Consider the following 22357-nt stretch of genomic DNA (forward strand, 5'->3'; position numbering starts at 1 on the left):
GTCTTTCTGGTTCCATTAACATAGACTTGGAGAATTCAGGGTCACCTCTGTCCCACAGTGAGTCATTAGAATAGAACTTTTAAGGGTGGATGCCTATTTTATAGATCAGGAAAACAAGGCTTAGAGTGGTTTCATGACTTGACTATAGTTTAAAAGCTAATAAGTAATAGAGCCAGAACTGAAATTACATTTCTTTTCTTCTGTATCATGCTGTCTTGCATGATTGGCTGCACTAAGGTGGAATGACCAAAAAGAGAACCTTTCTAAGTAGACATTTTTCTTATGCTACCCTCTCACCTTCCTTCACAGGTCATGCTCATTTAAAATAACATTTTGAGGACTCAGTTCTACCTGGTTTCTTACAGTTCTACTCATGAATTAACCTCATCTGTTTTCAAATCTGTATTTTTCTTTTTTTCCTTGTATTTTTCAAACAATGTTTTGTTTTAAATTTTTATTGGCACCTTTTGTTTTTATTCTAGTGATTTCCAGTTGTCTTGTGTGTCCCCTTGCACCTTCCTACATACTTAGTGATCCTTCCCTTGTCACAAAACAAATTAATAATAGCAACTACCATGGTTACCACTTCTGACATTCTGTACAACTAGTCACTTACTTCCTTAAAGAAAGTCAAGAGGATAATTCTCCCTTTCTTCTCTAGGACCATATTTTTACCTGATATTTTTCAAGTGGTGATATCTTATTAAGGAAGCCACTATATAAACGTTAACATTATGGTGTGAACCTAGTTATCTTATTTTGACATTGTTGTCTTGGTGTGTAATTTTGTGGAAGTCATTAAACTCTGATCTCCTTATAGCCTAACAGGACATATTACCTGATGGACCCAAGTGGGAATGCTCATAAGTGGTGCAAAAAGATACATGAAGTTTGGCGGCACAGATACCAGAACCATCCGAATGCTGCTGTCTAGGAAAGCTTATCCCAAACTGGCCTGGCTCCTGCCTGCTGCTCCATGATTCAGCATATGGGCTCGGCAGCATCTTGGAAGGACCTCCCACGTCACCTGTTAGCCATCTCAAGGGGAAATCATATGTCTGATATATTGCAGTTTTTTATTTAAAAAGAAAAAAAAGACAAAAAAAAATGACAAAAAAACCAACAACAAACATAAATGGAATTCAGGGTTGCTTTGCTTGTTCTTTGTGCTTCCGTTGAGGCTTCCACATGCATATCGTTGCAGTGAAGATCTTGCTTTGGTGCCCTTCAGCTCAATTTCTGCTGCAAACTAGTGGATAGACCTTGCATTACCAACTTCACTTAAGATAAATTGAAACTGGTCTACATGCACACACCCAAAATCATGTACCAGTCCTGCGTGTGTGTGTCAGTGGGACAGGGATTATTTCTGTGATTTTGTTTCTCCCTTCTCCCCTTGCAAGACCCCATCTAGATTATCATTGAACTCTATTTCATCAGGGAGCTTTTAATGCCTCTGCTGAGGTCTTGCCATTGTCTCTGTGGGTTTATTTTACTTTATATTTTCCTGTTTATGCATTTTTTTTTTTGGGTATATGGCAATTGCGGTCAGGTTGGTTTTACCCTTTTCCATAATCTCTAATATAGTTCTGGTTGCAGGATTTCCGTGGTACTTATTATAATTATGTGAGTGCACCAGATATAGGCTTGGCAGGCTTCATGTTGTGAAGAGTGTGGTATAGGTTCTATGTAAGAAAATGCTGAACATGGCACTGAAATTTTATAAAATTAAAATTACTGGTTCCTGAGGGTTATATAAAATTTTAAACTTGTCATTTTAAGTAAATGCATCGAAGTCCTTAATCAAGGGGCCGTACAGGTAGCAGCATGCTTTTAATGAATACTAACTGAAAATGAACTAGTTAGTAACAAATTCTAGTCATTGATGTAGGAAATATACTCTGGACATTTTTAGATGAATTCAGGTTTTTCCTTTCTCCAAGGTGTGCACATATACTGCCCTCATGAATGTTGCTACCTGCTTTTAGTGGATATATGAAGATGAATAAGAAGAATCCTATCAGAATTGTTTTAATGGGTCTTGGTAGAGTGAAATGTACAATTCTTCCTCTTCATTAGTTGATGGAAATCTAATGTATCCTTCCTGAGAATAATTTTTAAAACATTTAAATGTGCTTGGGCACTTTACTAATTGGTAAATGGAGGAGCAGAGATGAAACTTTTGATACTGAAGAAGAAAATACGGTACTTTTTGTTTCATCAGTACATTATTATTGAAGGGTCATATGTCACATGAATCCTTTTTATGTTAAATTGTGGTTGAACATTTCTTGTAGCATAGAGAGCTATTAACTTTACATTTAACCTTTCTCTAAATTTGTTCTCTAGCCATTCTGCTGGGCCATCTGGCCCTCCTACAAAGAGCAGAGCTTTGCCTGGAGATAAATGTTACTCATAATTGCATTAAAAAAGGGTAAAAGCACCATACTTAATCACCTCTTATTGATAAATTAGTGTTTTTTCTTAGCTCCTCTTCTACTTGCTTTATTTCCTTTTTGACACCTTTTTTTTTCTTCAAAGGGGAAGAGTTGCTGTTGGATAAGTTTTTTAATTTCCAGATCATGTTAATTCAGTTATTTTATTTTCTTCATGAATAAGTAAGCAGAAGTCCCAATAATCTATCAGAACAAAGATGTTTTCTTAATTCTTCCAGATATGTTCCTGGGGTACAGTTATGAGTGGTGCATGAGTGGTCTCTGAGAGGGCTTTGATATTGCTGCAGGGAGATTTTCTCACATTTATCTCCTTTGTAGACCCAAGCTTTATGAGAAACTTTTCTGCTTTTCTTTTAATATAATCTTCAATAGGTGTCATTAATATATTAATTCAGTTGGAAAGCTCTCCCTGTCTCTCAGAAAGTCATCCGTCAGTCTCAGACATAGTGTGTGCCAAATTGGATCCAGATTTAGAAGGGCTTCTGTTTCTTCTTCTTTCCCCAGTTAAGTGGTATGAAATGATTTTATCTCCTCTAATGTGGTAACATAGATTGTTTCAAAGTTACATTCTCTTTCATGAACCAGGGTCTCGTTAGCTATGTTCATTTGATTATTCTTAAATTAGATTGGTGCAAAATGGTTCAGATAATATAATGGGTAGTAGAATGCTTCATGGTACTAGTGATTTCTGGTTGGGCAAAGAACCCAATTCATTGTTGGAGCAGCAAGAAGGACCAAATAGTGTAGAGAGGTTGATGGCTCATGTGGGACCCCAGAGAGTGGGGATTTTGTAAAATCTTTCTGTACACTGGTATCAGTTGTAGTGCCTTTAATCATATATTTAAAGGGATTTTAAGAAGTTAAACTAAGCATTTATAACATAGGTTCAAATTTACTTTTCTTATTTCCTAACGCTGCAAAAGGGTTTTCCTATTTCCAAAAGGTAATACTAACATTACCATTCTAGAACATTTTTTCCTTTAAGATTATTTCCCTCTCATTTGATTTAAATAGCATATTTGAAAAGTTCTCTTAAGAATTTATAGAACTCCCCACTTTTTTGGTTCATGCAATTATTTAAACTGCATTAAGGATACCAAACTGCATTTGCCAACACATCTTTCATGGGCCATTTGTTTCAGGAGCAATGGACACATCTGATGTATGGCCACTAACAAGGGCATTTTTTTGTAGTTGTCTTGGGGAAGTGACATTCTTTTTTGGACTATTCCCCTTCCTGGTGGTCATGCCACTACCTCCTAGGCCTTAATAACAGTATTTGCTTTTAAATTCCAAAACCAGATGGGGATGTTATATTAGCTTTTGTGAATACTGAAATTATTTTTCCATTAGCTAGAGCTACTGATACCACTGTGAGCTAACTCTCCTTGTTAGGTATTTTTTTTTTTTTTGCTTACACAAAAGTCCATTCTTTAGAAAATATGCTTTTTACTTTCTTACCCCTTTTTTACTCATATCAGATTTATCCTAGACTGTCCCTATAACCCTGGCGTTTAGGTGCCTTTCATTATATTGAAGATCATATATATGTATGTATGTATGTATGTATATGTCATCTGGGGAGGACAGGGGGAGGGAACTATTACCCTGTTATTTAATCCAAACAAGACACCTTTAACTTAATGACAAATAGAAAGGTAGCACTAACCAAGAGCTCACAACATCTTCTCACTCTCTGTTTTGGTCTTTCTTAGCATGGGTAAGAAAAGAGTGGACCTGAGCACTATAATAGTTATCTCTTCAGAAAGCCTACTGTGCCTTGACTTTCTCACCTGGATGCAGAGGTGGTTTTATTGCTTCTTGTAGGTCCATAGGCAGTGAGTATTCCCATTTGGACCATGAAGCTACAAAACCCAGTATGGGCAAGGGCATTCCAAATGATATTTCAATATGGTTTTCCAATTTTAGTGTGTAAGGAGAACTTTTCTCATATTCTTAATTCATATGCCCTGTTGCCACTTCCCCAAAACTCTTCCTTCAAGACCCTGGTAAAGAGAAGAGGTTCCTAATATGAAACAAAGACCCTGTTTGTACAAACAAATAACAAATTGCCATTCAGATAGATGGACTGTTTTTCACTGGAAACGTGTTGTAACATTATTCACTCTAAAGTATTATTTAGTTTAAGTTTAGGTTCTTTTGGAACCTCCCTTAGTGTAGGGGTATAGTTCCTGAAATAAAAAAGGAACTTGATTTAAGGCATTTTCTCATAGAAGGCTGTCCTGTGACAACATAATAGTAAGGTCCTCCTTCAGGACTATGGTCTTTATTGTCTCTTACCTGGTATCTACTTCATTTGGCACTTGTAGCTCATAGTTCCATACGCTGAACATTTTTTTGTTCAGTCCTGTGGCCTATGAAAAGCTTATAGTCTTTGAGATAAATGCAATGAAAAGCTATCTGTCCCAAAGAATGAATTTGAATATGATTTCTCACCCTTCCAATAAAAGTTTGAGGCTATACTCTGTCATGAATACAGTCAAGCATCAAATTCTCCCCAAAACCACTTCAAAAAAATTACTCAAGAAATCTGGTTATGCTTCTGGATTATGTGTGCATTTGGCTTCACCACCAAGACTTGACTGCTGAGTGCTCCATGTCATGTTTCAGACACCTTGTATGTTGTAGCCACAATGTTTAGGTGCAATGTTTAGTGCCTATTAGCTGCAAGAGCATTATTGTAGAGCTCTCAAATCGCCACATTTTTGGTAGATCATAGATTGTTCATAGATAATTTATTACAAATTATAGAAACTCCATAATACCCACTGGGTTATTGGGAACCAGTAGAAGAGCCTTAATAGATAGTTAAAAAAACAAATTCAAAACTGTAGCTAGGTTGATGGTTGGATCTTTAAAGTCTAGTGTATTTATCTAGTCCCTTAGGTTTCAGTTCCACCTTGACTTTGAGGTTCCACAAACATGATGGAATAGTATATTGATTGTATTTGGCCCTCAGAAAGGGTTGTCCAGATGAATAATTCAGGAGAATAATGGAGTAGAGATGTATTTTTTTCACCCCTTTTGCAGCAATTGTAGGTGGGCTTCACAGCTCTGCAAAAGACCAAATCATCTCTCTTTGGTTTATTTCTTGATTTCTCCACATCACTCTAGTAAGGGCGTTTAGGAGGAGGTTCTGTCATTCCAGATGAAAAGCATGCAAGCCAGATTTCCTTAGGAGCCGTGCTCAACACCACTTTTTAATTTAACAGAGCTTACGGGTACTTAAGCCCTTTCTCTGTGGATGATTGCACTACCCTGGAGTTTCCTTCATCCCTGGCTGGTCCCCAGAATGATGAGGGAACCCACAGATACAACTTCAAATGGAGTGGGAGATTGATTAGGTGTAGAGAGTTTGCTGAAGGTACTATGCTTTATGAATGCTCTACACATGTCTCCATTTTATTTCCTTTCATACCCATACTCAGAAATGAATTGATGTTTGCTCAGTTGGGTGTGGTTTTTATCTCTGGCATATGTGGTGAATGTGTAAGTAATCATTTTGTCTTTGGGCAAATATTTTCTAATCAAGTTCTGGGTCACTCTTCTGAAATTTCCTGATAATAGTGGCTTTGTGGCCCAGGTTTGCATATGTGTGTGTGTGTGTATACGTACATATACATGTACGTATACATATATCTGTATCTACACACATACATTCATATATGTAATGCTGCCTTTGGAGAACTCTTCTAGGTAAGTAACTATCCTTATGGCAAAGAGCAATTTTCAGTTCAGACAGAAGCCATGGGGGGGCTGAAAACAAAGCATCTAGGTGTACCTCTTTATCTTCCCCCATAACTTATTTCTTCAGTCTGTGAAGAAACTCCAAACTGTATGCACAGTGGACTATTTATAACAGGAAAACATTTTTTTTAGCTATGTAAACCACCCTGTAATCCAATCTGTATGTCTGAATGACTATGAATGTGGGTTCTTACTGTTGAACAGGCCTCCATGATTTCGTCCTGAGTTTGATTGGATGTTGGCCAAACGTACTAAATTGTGGCAGTATTTGGAACTGCTGTAGCTGTCTTTTAACAACATAAAATTAGGAAATTGAATGCATTTTGATAGTATGTTAGCTGTCTTTCAGGTTGGTGGCAGTTAGAACGTGTAATATTCTCTACCTGGTTTGTAGCTGTAACTGATGTACAGGCAAAGCAAAAAAAATAAAGAACTTATGAAAACAGAAGCAAATAATGCAATGATATTAGGATATACACTTTTGTATTTTTATTCTTATATAAGGTTATTTGCCGGCTACTGTTGGCCTCTAGTTCAGTCTGTTATTTAAATTCTAATATATGAATTATTTGGATTGAATTTCATGTTCGGGGCCACCTTGTTGTATGTATTGATGTACAGCCTTGAATGTGAATAATTATTGTAAACTATATTTTACAACTTTTTTTCTGGTTTTATTATATAAATTTTCTATTTGGTCAATGACGTAATCATATCTCATAATTTAATGAATCTGTTTATTCTCTTTCCAGATATTTGTGCTTTAGATGTAGTTACTGAATGATGAATTTTTCACATATGCTCGATAGTCTTGTAATAAAAAAAGCATGTAGGGCTCTAGGTGTACAATGACTTGGCTCTTTTCTTTGATTTCCATCCCAGAACCTTCCCTCTCACCGGGGAGTTCTTTTCTCTTTTAAGAGGCAGCGCGGCGGGGAGCCCCGCTTGGACGCTAGCGACGCTCCTCCGGGACGGGAACTAGCCTTGCACCGCCTGCCTCGCGGAGCGCTGCCGGGGAGGCGCGGCCGGAACGTGAGCCGGAGGCCCAGTCACGGCGGGCCCCGTCACGGCGGGCCCCGGGCCGGCTCCCGAGGGGAGGGGCTCTGTTTTCCGTCTGCGGCCCACGTGGGTGCTCGGGGCCCTCGAGGGCCTGGCCGGGCTGGGCCGGCTGCGCTCCGCGGGGCCGAAACGAGTGCCCCGAAACGGGCCCAGCGAGAAGGGGCGGCTCTCGGCTGAGGGTGGAGGGAGGCGACCTCGGCGGCCGGCCCACACGCCACCTGGGGCTGGGAGGCTGGCCCGTCCTCTGGCTTCCTCCTCCGTACCTCCGGCAGGCGGCTACCTTTCGGGAGGAACACTTCCGGCGCCCGAGGGCGGACGGCTGGGGAACCAGTTTAAAGAGCTGCTTCCGTTCCGGAGGCCCGTCAGGGCGGTACTTCCGTCGGCGGGACCCTTTTGAAGGGTGGACCTGCCCGGCGGGAGAGTGCCCGGCGGATGCTCTTGAGGGCCGGACGCTTCCGGCCCGAGCAAGCCTAGCCTCCCCGAGCGGAGTGCAGGGCCCGGTCGGAGGGGGCTCGGATCATGGCGGAGAATCACTGCGAGCTGCCCCCGGCTCCCGGCGCCGCGGCGCTCGGGGTGGGGCCGGGGGGCGGCTTATGTCGGCGCTGCGGCTCGGGGCTCGCGCCCCTCGGGGAGCGGGCTGCCGGCGGCGGTTCCAAGTGGGTCCGGCTCAACGTGGGCGGCACCTACTTCCTCACCACCCGGCAGACGCTGTGCCGGGACCCGAAATCCTTCCTGTACCGCCTGTGCCAGGCAGATCCGGACTTGGACTCGGACAAGGTGAGAGGCCCCTGCCCGGCCCCCGCCGCCCGGCCCCGGGGCGGAGCATCTCCCCTCCCCCACTCCAGCCGAGCTGACCTCGGTCCGGTCCTCGGGCTGAGCAGCCTCCCCCCGCCCATTGTCCTGCACCTGGGCCGAGACCTCGACCCCCTTCCCGCACGATGTCCGAGACGTCTCCGCGACTCTGCGCCCGGCGGACACTCCCCCCGCTCCCATTCCTAGCCCTCGTGCCCAGGCTGAGAAGACCCTGGCTTCTCCTTGGTGGCGGTGCTGCGGCCACTCCGGGGCTCCCCCTCCCCTCCCGAGGAGACCCGAGTCCTTCTGACTCTTTAACTTTTACTGGGGCTTAGGTGAGACCCCTCCTTCTTGCCTTTATACTGTTTCCATGCCCTGATGAAGTAGGCTCCCTCAATTACCCCCCCTCCCCCGCCCCCCATTCTGGTTCCGTCTGTAGACTGAAGAGACCCCGGACTCCCTTGATTCCATCCCTGACCTCATGGTGAAGGCCTGCCCCCCTCCCCAGCCCCCCAATCTTTCTCAGGCTACGAAAACCCTGGGATGCGAACATAATTGTAGCGCAATTCCATTCCCTTCCCCACTGCACTCCAACATCAGACTGAGGACACCCCAGGGTCCCCCCGCCCTCATATTGTCTTATTCCAGGCCCCAGACCTGAGACCACCCAGTATTCCCTTTTTTCAAGCTGATGAACCCCAGGGGTCAGGGGTCTCTCCCTATGCATTTCCATCTTTAGGCTGAGACTTTTTCCATTTCTCCTTCCCTTAAGTTGAATAGACCTTCATATGACTTATCTTGTAAGGGATCTTGGAGTTTGTTTCTCTTTTCATTCTACCAAGTGCTTGGGTGCTGAGACCCCAGTGTTCTCATTAGAAGACCTTGCTATTTCCGGGCTCCCTTTTTCCCTGTTATTAGGCTGAAGGAATCTCCCTAGCCATTTGGTGTCTGGCTTGATTACTCCTTTCACCAAAACCTTTCTCCATACCTCTAATCCAGCTGTAGAGGTCTTGGCACAACACAGCCTTTCCTCTACTTCTCTACCTTCCATAACTAATGCACTTCTGCTCTTTGAGAAGTGCCTGTGAGTTTATATTTTCAAGTTTTCATTCCATTTTCTTTGTTAACAGAGTAACTTTCTTCGTTTTATCTTCTAAGAGTCTTTCCTGATGATTCTTTTTTTTTTTTTTTTGAGGTAGTGATGGGGTGGAGCTCACCCTACATTCTGCTTCACAAGTACAATTATTTTGTGTCTCTGGAAGCTGTATATATAGGTAGACCTTGTCCTATGTAGTTAGCAGATTTCACAGAAGCATGACAGTGAGAAGAATGGGACAGTGAATTCTATAGGAACAAGTTTCATATGTAGTATTTATTTTGACCTGCTTTTTTTCTTCAATGTGATTTTTCTGAAAGAGGTTTTATCTTTCTGAGACACCTTTGAATGGTGTTATGAAGGATCAGGGGCTAAGTATAAGTCCTCTTCAGTCTGTCCTTTAACTTAACAGAACATTTGTTGTTTTTCACTGCTCTGGGAGGGATTATGGATTGTTAGCTTAGGTAACCTGCCCTTCATTAGTTTAATGCTTAGACTGTGTATATGGCAATAAAATGTTTCTTGACCACTACTCTGCTTCAAATTTTTACCATTGTACAAAAACTGTACTCAACTGTACTCAACTGTACTCAAGACACTTAATTCTTAAAAGTCTACAAACTTTTTCTATTTCCTAATACTTGATTCTGGTTCTCTCTTTCACCCTGATTTTTGGCTCCCATTCTTGAGTTATGGAGTATATGCTACTAACTTGCAGTCTTGAAAACAAATACTCTTTATTTACTTTGCCTTTTCAAAAACTAAAATCCCTAGAGCTAGCTAGGATTTTAGAGTACATCTATCTAATTCCTTGCCTAAAACATTATAAGAGATAATCAAGCTTCTTTCTAAATACCTCTAATAATGGGTGTGTGTGTGTGTGTGTGTGTGTGTGTGTGTGTGTGTGTGTGTGTGTGTGTGTGTGTTGTGGGGGAGTGGAGTTACTACCTCACAAAGTAACCCATTCAATTTCTGGACAACTGTAATTTTTAGGAGTTTATATCAATGAGTAGAGCTTTACAACAGTCATTTGCTTATGGTAGGAGTTGTCCACGTAGAATTCTTTACATGAAGTATATATCTGGAACAAGTAACAAATTTATCCTTTGGAAGCACTGTGAGGATTGAGGCTTGGAGAAAACTTGATCAGGACAGTGATTTTTACCAGCCTATTCTGAGTTGGTAGACTTTACAGTTACTGATGTTTCTGTTTTCTTCATGTATTTAACACATGTAGTTTATTATGCTTTTGTTATGTGTATTATACTGTGCTGGAGGATAGTTCAGTACTTTGGATTTGTGATCTCATTGATGTGAGTATTCCCAATGATTCAGATTACAGCCCATCCATACCTTCTTATCCTGCAGCTTTTGTCCTTTTCCTCCTGTAAATCCAACAAAGAGAATCCACTGAACCTGTTGAGAGCCCTTCCGTATCTTGGGAGATTGCCTGGATGCCCACGGAGCACCTTTCAGTCATTTGCATGACTGTAAAGATATAATTTGCTGTAGAATAATAACATTTGTGAAAACTTGCCTCAAAGCTTCATCAAGATTTTTAGAATTGGTAAAGTAGGCCTATTGATATTTTCTCATTTGCTTTTTTGGGGAGGTAATAAGGCCCAAGATTTTATTTAAAAAGAGATGTCATCCCCCACTTTTCATGAATGTTGAGACCCAGTCTCTTAGTTCCCCTCACTTCAGACATACATTTCCTCCTGGTATAATCCAACCGCTTTTGCTCTCTCTGTTCTTTAATGCTATTTCCATTTCTTTCTGTAGTACATAGGGGATTGTGGTGTTAGAGGCCAGTTTTTGAGTGGTATGGAGTTATTGAGTGAAAAGAGAATTTGAATTGGAAATCTCTGTAGACCTTTACATTATTTTTTTTTTGCTGTCCTTCCTCCAGCTTTATCCTTATTCTAAGGATGATTTAGTTTAGCTGGGTTCTTGGGAATGAAATAAAGATGAAAAGCATTGGTCACTGTAATCAAGGAGTTTATATAGTAAGGGGAACAGACATACAGAAAGACTGTAATAAATTAGAGCATGTTTAAGTGTGTAAGAAAGGTCCAGTGGAGTGATCTGAGAGAGTCAAAGGGGAAGGATCCCTTCTAGCTGACAGGATTAGAGAAAGCTTCATGGAGGAGATGACACCTGAGCTGAGGTTTGAAGGATGAGAAAAGTGTAGAAAAGTATGTTAAAAGGTGTAAGAGAGTGTGGGCAGGGTGATATCTGAGAACTGTGAGTATTCCAGATTGGTTGGAGATTAGAGGGAGTAAAGAAGAGAGCCCATCATGAAATAAAGTAGGAAAAGCAAGTTGGATTTAGATTGCCAACCATGAATGCTAATTTGTTTTCTATTTGGTGAAGACTTCTGAAAGTTTTTGAGGTCAAATATCTGTGCTTTAGAAAGATTCCTTTGTCATTGTGGGATTCGAGAGGAGAGTCTGATGGCCAAGAGAACAATAAGGAAGTTATTATAGTATTCACAAATGCATGTTTAAATACCTTGATTTGCTTTTTGGAATGCATGACCAGAAGATTTTTGGTGCTCTGCAGACCATTTGAGAAACCTGGCCTGAAAAAATCTTAGCATGGATCCTGCTGTCAAAAAATAAAAATCTTTGGTTGTATCATATGAGCCCTTTTCTCCACCAGTAGAACTCAACTTTTGTAAACTTAAACTTGTTTTCAACAGGAATAATGATTTAGCTCTCCTTTTATTACTTTTGGAAATGGCATCATATAAGAGGACATTTAACCACATGATAGAATTTGGCTTATTTTATCTTAAATTTTCTGTTTATACTGACTCATGTGCTTTAACTTCCTCTAGGAGCTTAGATTTCTACTGTTGCTCTGTTGCTATGTAGTTGACCAAAAACTTAAATCACATTTCATCATTGGGAGACCATGAAGCTGTGGCCATATTCAGCAGTGCACTGATCTATGTAGAACTGCTTAAGTTTGGCTCATACACAGAGCTAGTTCATCTTACTTTACCATGTCTTATGCTGGTACTCCTTTTTAAAAATTTATGCTTTACTGTAATGGGAGGTCTTTTCAGTAATAGTACTAATGGGTGGAAATGACAGGCAGTTGAAATAATTTTAGGTGACTGGGACTCAAAAGAATTGAATTCTAGCCTCATCCTTGCCATTAATTCTACTCACCTTGGGCAGGCCCCCTTCCTCTCTTTGTGCCTCAGTTTCTCCATTTGTAAAATGATTGGTCTAGATGATTTCTAAGAGCCCATTCAACTTTGACATATAATTCTAAACTTTGAATAAATTCATCATCTCCTTTGTGTAAAGTACTATGCTAGGATTGGAGATACAGTGAGTGATATAATCCCTATTTGCACGGGGTTTTAAGAATATAAATCTCTTTCAGAGTGATTTTTCATTATTGTTTCACTTAAGCATATTTGGATTCTAGATAATATAACTAAAAATGAATGAGTAGCAGAGGATAATAGCTCTTGATTCCTAATAAAGTGGTTAATATTAAATTAGTGTTAGCTTTCCTCACACCTAATATAATTGACCTAGGTTAATTCATGTATTGTTATAGATGGGAGAACTTCAAATCAAGGCTGAATGACCCCCTTGTTGAGTATATTGAGGTGATTCCTTGTTGGAGGTTGAATAGGCGATGGTCACAAAGATTCTTTACAACTCTGGAGTTCTCTATCTGTGGCAAATAATAGTACCTTTTATCAAAAGTCCTTAATACATTTTCTCATTTGTCTTAGTTTTTTCTTTTTTAGCAGAGTGAAAAGAGTTTACTAGGATGTCATTTGTTCAGATACTGCTAGCATTTATATAAAGTGCTTTACAAATATCTCATTTTATCCTTACAGTTCTTGAAGTTAGGTGCTATTATTATCATTCCCCCCCTCCCCCCCATTTTACAGTTGAGGAAACTGTAATAGGCAGAGATTGAATGACTTGGCCCAGGGTCACACAGCTAGTAAGGGTCTCAGGGTGGATTTGAAATCAAGTCTTTTTGACTCAGGATCCAGAGCTCCAATCATTGTGCCACTTAATAAGTTTTCTTACTAATCTAGATGAGTACAATGTCTTTGCGTATGCATATATAGGGGAGGGGACTATCTTTCTGTGATATCAGAATGAATAAATAGGTACTTAAAATTCTCTTTGTACAGTTTTCACAGTTGAGATCAGTAGAGACAACTTTTATACATCTTGGCTTTGAATCTTGGGGATAGGAAAGCTAGATCATTTTCTATTGCTCATGAAGCAGAATGTTTATTGAATGTCTGATATGTAGGTAATGTTGCCCCAGGGATGGTTCTTGTTCGTAGTTCAAATTCTACGTTCCTATGAATTCCAGAGTAATATCTTAACTATCTAAAAGTAATATAGTATGAACCAAGCATATATGTTTGTGTATGTGTGTGTTTATATATACACATACAAACACACATTGTGAGGAGTATAGAAAAGATTTGAGCTTAATAAGAAGGCACTTATTAGAGCTAGATGAAGCTAGGTAGGTTCAGTGGATAGAGAACTGTGTCAGGCAGAACTGAGTTCAAATCCACCTTCAGAGTCTTAACTAGCTTTGTGACCCAGGGCAAGTCATTTTACCCCTATCTGCCTCAGTTTCCTTATCTGTAAAATGAGGATACCTCATTGGGATCTACCTCCCAAAAAATTTTGTGAGGATTAAATGAGATAAAATTTGTAAAGTGCTTGGCACCCAGCACGTTCTTAAGGACGTTTCTTCCCTTTCTTCTAGAGCAGGGCTGCTTAAAGTTTTTCCACTCATGACCTCTTAAGCACTTCTTGAAATATGATGGATCAATTTAGAGGACTTGAGTTTTTTCAAGTGTTAAGGCTTATGGAACGTGATAGATGGAAGAGACATTAAAGAACTTCTAATCTGACTTCTTTATTTTATAGAAAAAGAAATAGGCCCAGAGAGAGGCACAGGCAGTGGTGGAGCTGGAAGCAGGACTTGTAATGGTGTTTTTTCTGTTGTTTAGTTCCATCTTGGACTAGCAGAGAGCTTGGTAAACCTCAGGTGAGGCGGAATGGCATGAATGAAGGTTAGGAAGCGGGCAGTAGCAAGTTTATACAGGGGATGCCAACTGAGGACGCCTTTGTTTAGGATGCTCCTCTGGACAAAGGGGTCTTGACTTTTTTCTGTGTCATGGACCCTTTTGGCAGTCTGGTGCCTATGCCTTCTCAGAGTAACACTTTAAAATGCGTGAAACAATATACCGCAGATTAAAAAGGAAAATGATTCTTGAAACCTGTTATCAAAATGTTTTTTTAAAAAAGTTCATGAACCCTAGGTTAAGAGGCTTCTCTAGATCAAAATGCCTTCCACTGGGGAAGGAGAGATTAAGGTTTATATCCAAATAACAGATACAGAGCAGAATATAAGTACAAAAAGTGGGGGGGAAAGGTCAAGTCAAGACACTCAGAAATTTGAGAAGGGAGCAGTCACTCAGATGAGAGAATCAAGAAAAGCTTCCTGGAAATGCCTCTGGAGTTGAGCCTTAAAAGAAGAGAAAGGGATTTTAGCTGTTAGGGGGTAGTATGTGGTTGGGAAATGAAGTGAGCAAAGGTCTGCATGTGGTAGGATAAGAATGGGAGATGCCAGTAGTTCATTCTGGCTAGAATATTAAATTGTTGTAGCAGTTTATATTTCTAACGTTCTCTAATGTTTATAAGGCCCTCTTCTCACCCCTACCATATAGACAGTGCAAACAGTAGGAGCTCCATTTGACAGTTGAGGGAAATGGAGCTTCTGAAAGGTTGTGACTGAGCTGTGTTTAGTTCACATAAATGAGTAATTGTCAGAGGTGGAATTTGGGCCTCCTTGAGCCCTAGTCCACTGCTCTTTTTTCTTGCACAGTGCCTCCTTCCATGCAGAATAGGAGTAGCGGGAGAAAAGACTGCAGAGACAGGTTAGTGTCAGGTTGTGGAGGAACTGGAATTCTAGCTTTAAGAATTAAATCTTTGGAAAAGCCACTGAAAATTTCTGAGGGACCATTTGGTGTGGTCAGAGCCATACATTAGGAATATAACTTTGACAACAGAATGAATTGTGGATTGTAAAGGAAAGACGTTGGAGGGAGCTAGGAGTGAAAAAGACAGAAAACAAGATTACTTTCAAAATGGGAAATTTTCAGACAAAACTCAGTCTGGAGAGAAACAAACCTCCACAACCCAGAGTAGCCCATAGAGAACTTGGCATTTGAACAAGGCCATTGTGATTGCTTTGGTGCTGCAGATGTGAAGTTATCACATGGAATGCAGAAGGGTGGGGAATATGCTGATGCCTCTAGCCAGATGTAGATTGTAATTCATTCCATCAACATTTACCCAGAACCCCTTCATGGTAGGAACATCTAAATAACTTAAGGCCACATTAGAAAATTAAGGAATTTTTAAAGAAGAAGAAAGAACAGTTTGTTGCAGCGAAACAGAATGAGAGTGATGGTGTGCTAAAATGCTAGAAGAATTGGAAGCAGGAAGGAAGACCATTTGGATATTATAGTAATCTTGGCAAAGGAGAGAAAGATAGTTATAGTGGAAGTTAAAAGGAGAAGATGAATGAGTGTGTATCCAGATGGTGAGAGATGGTGAGAGAGAAAGGCAGAGATGAGTGAGTTTTCAGTCATCTGAGAGATTGGTGGTTTTCATCAGTTGGAGAGAAGTTAGGGGGAAGGTCAGATTTTGGGGAAAAGTTCATTTCAGTTTTTGATAATGTTTAGTTGCAGATGTTAGGCAGGGACATCTAGCTGATTGTGGGATCCAGAAAAGCTGTCCACTAGGTAAGGGGAAATACAGAACTGGATATCTAGGGAGAGCATGGGGAGTGGTACTTATCCTTATGCTTCTTCTATATTTTCCCAGTGTCTTAACACAAGGACTGGGCACATGTTAAGTACTCAGGAAATACCTGTTTGCACTTCACTCAGTGACCATTCTTTCATCAGGCATGAGTTACCTTTTGTGTGCTGGGCACTGTGTTAGCTCTGGAGAAAATGCAAAGTTTAGGTAAGACACAGTCATTGACTTCATGGAGCTTATCACCCTGATGTGATATATAGACACAATTATAAAATAGCATATTGAATGTTCATATGGATTATTTTTTCTGAGCTTGTATTGGTCTGGTCAGCCACAGTTGGACAGACTGTACGTTGGACCCTGACATAATGATGTCATTTTGGTCCTCTTTGAGCAGGAAAGACAACAACATATTATGGAAGTACATCAGAGAGTAACATGTTCTATGTGATTTCCAAGGGAAAGGTGATTATTAACCAAGGTAGTATTAAGAAGGCTTCTTGTAGAAGGTGGCATTTGAAGTGAGCTATTTTTAATTAATCCCAGGCATGGAACATTAATGGACCCTGTAGTATGTCATGTGGATGGAGGGAGACCTCTGTCATTGGTCTGCAATGGGCTAGATAAGGTCGATTTTCATCAGTCGAGGGTAAGTCATGGGGTAAGAGTTGGAGTTTGAACTTGAAGATGGCTAGAAATATAGGTTATATTAAATATGGATATAGAGATATAGAAGTATAGGTTGCTTATGGGAAGGAAATAGCATAGGACTTTCAATAACCTTCAAGAATTTCTTTGGCAAACTCCAGCTATCAGGAGGATAGGGACTGCTTTCGGCTCTTTAAGATTTCTTTTTCTTGGGGACAGGCAGAGTCCTTAGATATCAGAGGCTATCCCAAGATGCAGGACTCTGCCCAGTCTGCAGTCACAGATATGTAAAGGGTCTGGCATAGATCCAAGGTCATGCCTAAGACTGTGAGAGGCAAATAAAACTAATTCTGCCAACTCCTTTATTTGAATCGACAAGAGAAACCTGTAAACCATTCTATTTAGCTGTAAATTTTGATGTCTAGTCTTACTTGTGTTAAGAAAGTCAACATCTGTATAGTTCGGAATCTCTAGTAGTATTTCTCTTTGTTGGTTATTAAACAAGGAACTTACAATTAGAGTTACCAGTAGTTAAGTTAATATTTATAGATGGTCAGATAACTATTTGATCCTAAGCATACCCTGCCCTTTTTTCTGGCATACTATCTAGGAGGGAAGAGGTGTTCCCAGTGAGGTATGACCCTAGGGTAAAGGCTTAAGGGGCTTATCTCTCTTTTCCATCCTTGTACTATCTGAAGTACCCCAGCTTGCCATGCTCCCCCTTTCCCCCATGGGAAATCTATTGTGATATATTGGCTAAATAAGGGCCCCTTTTGGTATAGGCCGGTTGTAACTATTGGACTGCTCCCCAGGCCACCACTGGTTTCTGGCCTGCCCTCCTCAAAATGCTATGGACCCTCTCTTTGGGCCAAACCTGGTTAAGAGGTCTTGAACTCGATGTAGAAGTTGGAGGGGTTTGTGTGTTGTCATTCCTCTTGTGAGCCCTATTCCTTCCTCCTTGCCCCTCTCCTCCCAATCTTTTGTCAAATTCACTTTATTCTACCTTTGAAATTTCTCTTATACAAGCTCCTTTCTTTCCTTCAGGCTTCATCAGCTCACATCTGGTTTGTTGTAGCAGCCTTCTAGTTGGCCTCTCTACCTAAGGTTCTCTCCACTTTAGTCCACCTTCCCCTCAGCTAGAGAAGTTATCTTCCTAAAGAGCAGGTTCAACCATATATTCCTATATTTAATAAATTCCAGTTCCCTGTTATTTCAGGAACAAATATAAAATTCTCTGTTTGACTTTAAAGTCTTTTGTAGCCTTGCTACTTCCTGCCTTTACCCTCTTCTAACTTACTCTCCATTGTCTACTTGCCTCCACTTTGTGGCTTTTTCCAAGGCTCAGACCCTCCTGCCTTCTGTGAGTGCTTCCTCTTTTTGCTAATATCCAGTTTACCCTTATTTATCTTGGTTGTTTTGGTTTCTCCCCTCCTTCAATTTGAAGCTTCTTGAAAGCAAGCACTGTTTTTACCGTTTCTTTGAATCCTCAGCATTTTGCCCGTTGCTTGTCAAATAGCAGGTACTTTTGGTTTTTGGTTTTTGACATGTCACCCTGAACCTTGAAGTACAACAAAGCCCTTACCCACTCTGTTCTTCCCTGACCTCCATTGAGGTCCCTGTGTTCCCTCCTTTCTTGCGAGCACTTCCTCCAACCTGTATTGGGTCTACAATAGCAGGAGAATTAGAAACATAAGATGCTAGAGGTTGTTGTCTTTAGATTGCAATGAGGAGGAAAGAGTGCCATCTGTGTCTTGATACTTAGGGCAAAACTCCTGGTTCCCCAACCAAATTAAATAGGAGGTTTTCTGAAATGAGCTTTTGGGGATATGTCCATCATGTCAAAAAGTATATGTGTAAATATTTGTAGATGTATATGTTTATGGGTATATGTGATGTTCCATCATGTGTGTATATTATTAAACACATATATTGCCTTTTTGTCTCTTATGAGGATTACACCCAAGGGAATTCAAAGCAGAAAAATAAAACAAGCCTGAATTGTATTTGCAGTGACAGGTGCAGTTTTAAGAGCATACTGGCAACGTAGAATTTTAAGCTAAGGATAAAAAATCCCTCAAAAAACCTCCCCCAAAACAGAGTTCCTAATAATCATGAGTAAGGCTAAGTAAGCAAATATGACATTATCAGTTTTCCCTTCCCCCCTCCCCACAGAAGGATCTATGTCACAGATCTGTATCACAGTAGTATCACAATATCTCAAAATTGGAAGGCCGTTTAGCCTGCTCTGTACCTGAACAAGAATATGTTCTACAACATACTGAAGATTGGCCATCTGAGTTTTTTTTTAGCCCATGAGTGAAGGAGGTAGCCTGTTTACTTTTTGAAGCAACCCATTCTACTTTTCTTTTAAAAAAACCTCATTTTCAAACAGAGACCAGCCTTCTCTTCCTCTTCCTTCATTCCACTCATGAAAAAAGCAAGAAAAACAAAACCCCTCTTACAAACATCTAGTCAAGGAAAATAAAATTTGTCATTGGCTATGTCCAAAATATGTCTCATTTTATGCTCTGAGTCTCTTTATCAGGAGATGGGAAGCATATTTTATAGTGAATCCTAAGGAATCTTGGTTGTGTTGATTAGAGTTCCCAAGATCACTCTCCTTTTCTTTTCTTTTCCTCTCTCCCTATTCCTCTCTCTCTCTTTCTCTCTCTCCCTCCATCAAGATACAATAGAACCAATATGAGGCCTTTACTGGACTCTTTGTGAACCCTGATGAAGTAGCAATCAAAAGGGACACGTATCATCTCCCTATATGTATTTTTTAGGTTTATTTTGTACTTTGTTTTATTGTTTCTTGATGTTTCATAGTGTCGTTAGCTTCCATTTGTCCCTATATTTCAATGTAAACAGTTTGTTTAGTCCTTAGTCTTTGCTCAGTGATGTCTACCTTCTTATGTTTCTCTTCACTCTTGTGTTTGGACTTCAGAGTTTTTCTGTAGTTCTGGTTTTCTCATCAGAAATTCTTGAAAATACTCTTTTATTAAAGGTCAATTCCCCTTCCCCCCCTTATGATTATACTCAGTTTTTCTAAATTATTTTTGGTTGTAAGCCCATATCCTCCACCTTCTAGAATATTGTATACCAGGTTCTCTGTTACTTTATAGTGGTGCCTGCTAAATCGTGTGTGATCCTGACTGTGACTTTTAGATACTTGAATTCTTTCTTTCTGACTACTTGTCGTATTTTTTTTTCCTTTGATCTGGAAAATCTAGAATTTGGCTAGAGTTCCTGAGTTTTCATTTTGGGTTTTTTTTCAGGAGGTGACCAGTGGATTCTATTTCCATTTTACCCTTTAGTTTTAAGATCTGAGGGCAATGTTCTCGTTAAGATTTCTTGAAATTAGATATTTAGACTTTTTTTTTTATCATATCATCCAGTGCTTTTTACATTTTTTTCTCCTCAATCTGTTTTTCAGTTCAGTTATTTTTCCTGTGAGGTACCTTATACTTATATATATTTTCAACATTTTGCATTTGTTTTAATATTTCTCATTGCCTCATGGAATCCTTGGCTTCTGTTTGGTTGGTTCTAGTTAGTTTTTAGGGAGTTTGTTGCTTGGACAAGATTTTGTACTTCTTGTGCTCAGCTATTAATTCCCTTTCCAATTCTTTCTTCCATAGCTCTCATTTCTTTTCCAATTTTTTCTTATGTAGTTTGCTAATAAATCATTACCTTCATGATTCACAGTTTGTACAGCCATTCCCCAAAGATTGCCATTTGCTTTTATTTTCCATTTCTCTGCTGCCACCAAAAAAATACTATTAATATTTTAAAATTTATATTTCTGTGCCTGTCCTCTTTTGGCTACATGCCTAGCCATATGATCTCTGTCTCAGAGCGTATTAACATTTTGCCTTGCCCATCCTCCTATCCCATGGTTATAACATTCCTTAGTCCCATCAATAGTGCCTGCCTTCTTGCTGCTCTGGCAGCAACTAACATTTCCATGTTTTGTGATTTGCCAGCTTTCTGGGTGTGAGGTAAAAGCTCCAGGGTTATACCAATGTGCACCTGTCAGTGATTTGTAGCAGTCCTTCCTATGTCCATCACTATTGCTATCCTTCCTTCAAGAACTGTTCTACTTAGAACATACCATATGTGACAGTATCCCAGGTAACTCTCTTAATGTAAGTGATTGGGAAGAAATTTCCACACTGGGAGTTTTTTATCCTGGTGAAATCCCAGGTCTGTTCCTCATCCCTGTTAGGTTGTAATCTTCATGAGAGCAGGGTTTGTATTTATTTTTGTGTCTTTTCTTAGGACCCTACATATAATGTGCGTTCAATAAATGGCTGATTAAACAATTATTCTAGCTGATTCTATAGCTCTTTCTCCTAACAACTAAGTCAGGTCAGTAGCTCAAGTATCTCCATTTTAAAAGTAAGGAAGGGAAAGTTCAGAGAAGTTAAAGAGACTTGCTTGTAGGTCAGGTAGCTATTAAGGCTTACTTGCAGGTCATGTAACTATGAACTTTTATTTTCTGGGTTCTTGGTTCCACTGCAGCACCCTGACTGTCCTTTTAAATTTGTATAGAATGTGATTTTTCTTTGATGAAATTTGCTCTCCTGTAGTAATGCAGAGTGTTTTCCTGTTTCATTTTTGGTAATGCTTTTGCTGTTTAAAATATAGAAAATTACTCACCATTTCCTTTTTTCTGTCTGTCCTTTTCTCCGTGAATTTATACATATCTTTTCTGTGTGTAGAATAACTCAGGTTCCGGTTCTTTTGGTGAAGTCTTCGAATACTCTTCCTTTCCTCTCCCTTCCCTTTATGCCACCTTGCATACTCCTATGGTTTTCAGCATTGTCCAACTTGTATTATTATCCTTATTTGCATAGCAATCTTGTTCTACCTTTGGTGGCAATGCTCTTTTGTGCAGGAGTAGTTTAATTTTTTTTTCACTTGGGTTAGCTTCTTAGGATTAAAGTACTTTGTGTAGTAGGGACTTTTAGTATTTGTTGAGTTGAAATATCGCAATAGATTTCCAGGTTTTTAACTTTACACTAGATGATATTCCCAGCTGGATCCCAGATCTTAGGGATGTGCAAGAAAACTTCTCAGTATATTCTTGGAAATAGAATTTGTGAAGCCCTGGCATGCTTCCCATCATGGTGCAGATTTTCCACTATGATGATGTCTTTACTCAGTGTTCAGATAAAACTAAAAGCTAACCAATCTTCTTGGGAGATCTGTTGGAAGATGAAACCACATATAGTAGATACCAGATTCAGGACATTAAAATATTTGCTGTGATAGAGAACAGTTCTCTTGTGAAGCAGGGAAGTTTGATTATATGCAGCTAAAGGATCGAAGTCCATTGAGGCAGTTTGTATTGGAGAAGATATTACATGATCCGAAATCAATTTGTGGGAAAAATTGAAGTATTGTTTTATGGTTTAAAAAGGTTCTTTCCTGATTTATGTTTAGGACTTGATGTCCCTTTTAGATTTAATCAAGTGTTTGTTTTTCTTTTTATTCTGAACTTAACCAACACTAAATAAGTATTGCCATATACAAATGGTGGAATAGGTAAAAAAGATGGCACTTGAAATTGCTAATCCCTAAGTATAGTTAGCTTCCTTTTAAAACTATCTTATAAACTCAATATTTAACTTTCTAAGCTGTCTTATCTGTTATTCTGGTCATCCTTCTATTTTCTTCTGTGCATTAAAACATACTTTAGT

The 22357-nt window shown here is 39.8% G+C and overlaps 2 protein-coding genes across 6 annotated transcripts in view; both read left to right on the forward strand.

Moving 5' to 3' along the window:
- The window catches only part of PDPK1 (3-phosphoinositide dependent protein kinase 1), a 136222-nt gene extending 133769 nt beyond the window's left edge, over positions 1 to 2453 (forward strand). For all 4 annotated transcript variants that reach the window (XM_072602366.1, XM_072602383.1, XM_072602356.1 and 1 more), the window contains exon 14: positions 821 to 2453. In XM_072602366.1, the coding sequence (XP_072458467.1) occupies positions 821 to 934 (114 nt within the window). In that variant the 3' untranslated portion in view covers positions 935 to 2453. The remainder of the gene's footprint in view (positions 1 to 820) is intronic.
- A 5221-nt stretch (positions 2454 to 7674) lies between these two features.
- The window catches only part of KCTD5 (potassium channel tetramerization domain containing 5), an 83387-nt gene continuing 68704 nt past the window's right edge, over positions 7675 to 22357 (forward strand). The window contains exon 1 of one of the 2 annotated variants that reach the window (XM_072602436.1): positions 7675 to 8060. In XM_072602436.1, coding sequence (XP_072458537.1) covers positions 7803 to 8060 — 258 coding nt within the window. In that variant the 5' untranslated portion in view covers positions 7675 to 7802. The remainder of the gene's footprint in view (positions 8061 to 22357) is intronic. The other variant, XM_072602427.1, reaches the window with a different exon arrangement.

The sequence above is a fragment of the Notamacropus eugenii genome, chromosome 1 (genome assembly GCF_028372415.1).
Source record: "Notamacropus eugenii isolate mMacEug1 chromosome 1, mMacEug1.pri_v2, whole genome shotgun sequence".
NCBI classification, from domain to species: Eukaryota; Metazoa; Chordata; class Mammalia; order Diprotodontia; family Macropodidae; genus Notamacropus; species Notamacropus eugenii.